The sequence below is a fragment of the Belonocnema kinseyi genome, chromosome 4 (genome assembly GCF_010883055.1).
Source record: "Belonocnema kinseyi isolate 2016_QV_RU_SX_M_011 chromosome 4, B_treatae_v1, whole genome shotgun sequence".
Classification (NCBI taxonomy): domain Eukaryota; kingdom Metazoa; phylum Arthropoda; class Insecta; order Hymenoptera; family Cynipidae; genus Belonocnema; species Belonocnema kinseyi.
Window position 1 is genome coordinate 93,459,761 of NC_046660.1, and position 3,917 is coordinate 93,463,677.

At 34.8% G+C, this 3,917-nt stretch overlaps 1 protein-coding gene across 1 annotated transcript in view; it reads right to left on the reverse strand.

Moving 5' to 3' along the window:
* Nucleotides 1-1,110: 1,110 nt before the first annotated feature.
* The window catches only part of LOC117170566 (tubulin alpha-1D chain-like), a 16,427-nt gene continuing 13,620 nt past the window's right edge, over nt 1,111-3,917 (reverse strand). The window contains exon 6 of the mRNA XM_033357402.1: nt 1,111-1,634. Within this exon, the coding sequence (XP_033213293.1) occupies nt 1,505-1,634 (130 nt within the window). The 3' untranslated portion in view covers nt 1,111-1,504. The remainder of the gene's footprint in view (nt 1,635-3,917) is intronic.

The following is a 3,917-nucleotide window of genomic DNA, read 5'->3' on the forward strand; positions in this document are numbered from 1 at the left end:
TGGGTGGTTCAAGCTTTGTGTGATGATCCATGTGGAGAAGGGGAGGGATGGAAAAATGTTAAAAATACCATGACGTAATTTGTAAAACTGTTCCAAATAAAATTTCAGGGGTCAACTTTTAAAAGTAAAAGCTCAATCCTGAAAATGTTACTGAACATTAATTAATCTCTATATAAAAGAAAGCTTACTTGCTCCAATTTGTTTATGATTCGAGGTTTTGTATAATTATTTCTTTGAGACTGCAATTGAGAATATTATATAGGGTATGAAACTTTTTTTCTAAAACATTTAATAGCAGAAATGATTCACGTAAACCATATTACCCCTATGATGGCGAATTATATGGTTCACCACGTTACGCGAGCACAAGACCAATAACTCTGCACACAATACTGAACTTTATAGAACACGAACTTTTCGCGGTAATTTGAAGTTTCGTTTATTGTACAAATGTACACTGAGGAGAATGGAGGCCAACACAGATTAGCTTCTTTGTTTAATACTAGGTCACTGCATATTTCCTGCAATACCGGAAATTACTTGTGACCCTTATTGTCTCCTTACTCTACTTCCCTGCTTACTTTTTCTCATTTAATCTCGTCCTTATGATCACAGAATATCCGTTCTGGTTCAATTTATCAACTTGAAATCAGAATCTCATTAAAATTTCTAGACTCGATCCATATACCAAATACACTGAACGCTGGATTTAGGTAACCTGGGCTTATGACGTTCGTAGGATTTCAGTTCTCAGCATTTCTGCGATACGGGGGCAGATGGGCCGAAAGAGAGGCGGTATTCAGTCACGCGTGACGAACAGTAGCTTAGCGACTAAGCAGACAACACCCCCAGTGCCTTAGTTGTGTTAGATGGTAAGATGCGCCCCCATCAGAAATGGTTCATGACGCATGAATCCAGGTTTTAGTATCTTTGAATTTTAAAAAATCTGCCCCATTCGCGGGCACATTCTCATCGCGGGCTATACTTTTTGAATTTGTATCCAAGATAACTGTCTCAAAATGTGGACATTTGACAAAAACTGGGGAAGTCAAATTTTACACAAATGTAATACCTTCTCTGATGAGAATGTAGAAATTAATAACTGATAAGTTGACAACCCATCATTGGCATTTATTACAAAATCTAATAACACTATATACAAACTGGGTACATTCGATGCTCATATTTAAAAGAAAGAGTAATATACTGACTCTTTAATAAATAAAGTCCCTTCTTTTTAATTTATTAGGAACAAGGGCCTTCAGTAAGAATAGTTTTTGAAACCTTTTTCTGGTAAACTGTGCACGCTACAAAAAGGGGTGTAAATTGCTACAAAAAATGTACAGATTCGATACAAAAAAGGTATAAAATATCCCGCGTAGCAGACTGTGGCTGGATCGTTCGTTCACCCCACTGTGAAATTAGAGGTCCTGAATTGGATAATTTGTTGGACTAAATGGCGATTTTCACCACACTTCCACGCTGAACTTTTCCTTTCTCGTCTTTACATTTCCTCCTCACCTTCTTCACCTTCTGCCGAATCCATGCCGACCTCCTCATAGTCCTTTTCCAAGGCTGCCAAGTCCTCACGGGCTTCATTAAACTCGCTCTCATCCATGCTCTCGGCCACGTACCTACATCAAGTGCAAAAAAGTCAATGAACGTAAACACTATGTGCTAAGACTTCCTAAACATTTTAATCCAAATTTATACTTGTAACAATTCGAGTTTTTTGATCGACTTCCTCTCACCAATTTTTGTCCAGAAAAAGAAATTCTCTTTTTTTTCAAATTTGCTAACATTAACCCGGGTCTCCAAGCTTTTGAAATTAATATGGGATTTTAAAAGGGAAAAGTTTGGTTTTCGAAAAAATAGAAAAAAGAAATAAACTCAACTCCTAATATAGGAACCCCCGGTTTACAATATACCTAGATCTGATGGCCACCGCATTTTTAGGATGAGCGGAACCGAGGGGGCGAAAGAGAGGAAGTGCTCATCCAAGTGTACTTGTCAAGTGTACTTGTTATAAACTTTTTGTAAATCATAGTTGAGTCACCTCATCAGGGATGTTCAATTAATAATTTTCCCACAATAAATTTAAATTTCGACCCTCCAACCCGTTGGATACAACAAGTTGTATTGTGATTGAAAAATGCAACAAAAAATCCAACATAGCAGTTTAATAGTCAAGTGAAAAGTTTCCAAGTATTTTTCACTAATTTTGAAAGGTTTAAGCAAATTATTTCTCCGAACAATTTCCTTCCCACTGTTAATCGTCAAAAGTTACTACTTTCTGTAATTATTAACACAATAAATCAAGGCTAAGAGCAATATTTTTCATTTTTCATTTTTTGGAATAATTTTATATACAGATTATGTACAGATCGCAAATTGTCATTAAACTTGAAACGATGAGAAAAATCATGTTTTTACTTGCTTAAATGATATTTTTTTTCTAGTCACGATTTCTGTATTGATAAAAAGGGTTCTAAAACTTAGTACATACACCTACATACAGGGGCGTCAGAACGATTTTTTTCATGGGTGGGCTCACCGAAAATATGTTCAAAAATATAAATTTAAGATTAATATTAGGTTTATTTTATTATTAGATTTAGTGATTTGATGGGTGGGCTCAAGCCTACCCAGCCCACACGGCTTCGACGCCCCTACCTACATTTAAATGTCTGCTGCAAGTTACGCAGCAATTAAAATATTCTCTTGCATTGTGAATTGTCATTAAATTTAAACATTAAAAAAAATGTAGTCCTATTGGATGGTAATTTATGGGAACATATTGGCACTAGGACAATTATTTTCCGGGGGGAGGGGGAATTTTCACTTTTGTGTAGATGAACTACCAGTTTTCGCTATCTTTCAACTCTTTCAATACAAATTTAAAAAATGTAGCCTAGTACAGTTTTGATAAGATATTCCACTATTTCATTGAACGCTTTGAAATAATAAATGTTAGTGTTGCTTTTTTTACGGTTTTATTTAAAAATAGCCAAAACAGATCATATATCCACACATAAGAAAACATTTCACCTCTTTCCCCTCTGGTGAGAAATCATGCATAACAGTAACAATGTATGTTGTATACAAATTTCTGTATTACTGTGTAGCTTTCAGAAGATAATTATCGGTGTAAGTATTACATTTTAGAACTGTTCTCATGATAAGATTCGTTAACAGTAAGAAAACTATCAGTCAATCAAATAAAAACAAGATTTTCCTCTTTTTCTCAATTTTAATGACAATTTACGATTTTCACGGATTTTTGTATGGCCTCATAGTTTTTGAAGGATAATTATAGTTGTAAAAAACAATTAGTTGGAACCCTTTCCATCAATTAAAACCATTAACCACACAGAAAAAAACAGAAGATAAACTTTACATCGATTGCCAATGAAAGTTTCGCTGCAATTAAAATTGACTTTACCTGATAAACCTTAACGAAATATCGGTTAAACTTTCTTTTCTTTTTCCATGACAACACATGTGTTTTGAAAAACGCGAAGTAGTGTGAATAAAACTTTATCCCCCTAAAAAATTTCCTGCAACAAATTTTATAATTGCTTTATTTTGTGCATTTTAATTACCATTTTTTAAAAACTGGCTATTTTTCATATATACCCGAATAAAAATGCTTCGACTTGAGTTCGATTCGAATTGCCCCCAATCAAGACATGCTGAAGTATAAAAGTTCGACTTGAGTCTGTCTCAGTTTTGAGACGGAGCCAGACTTCAATTTATTTCTCGGAGACCAGTTTTTATGTCTTGAAGACATACATTTATCTCTTGAGTCGTATTTTTATGACTCCAACACGTGCGGTTTATAACTTCGAGCAGTCAGACATCGACGTCTAGGAGACGAACTCAAGACATAACCAAGTCGAACTCAAGTCGAAGCATTT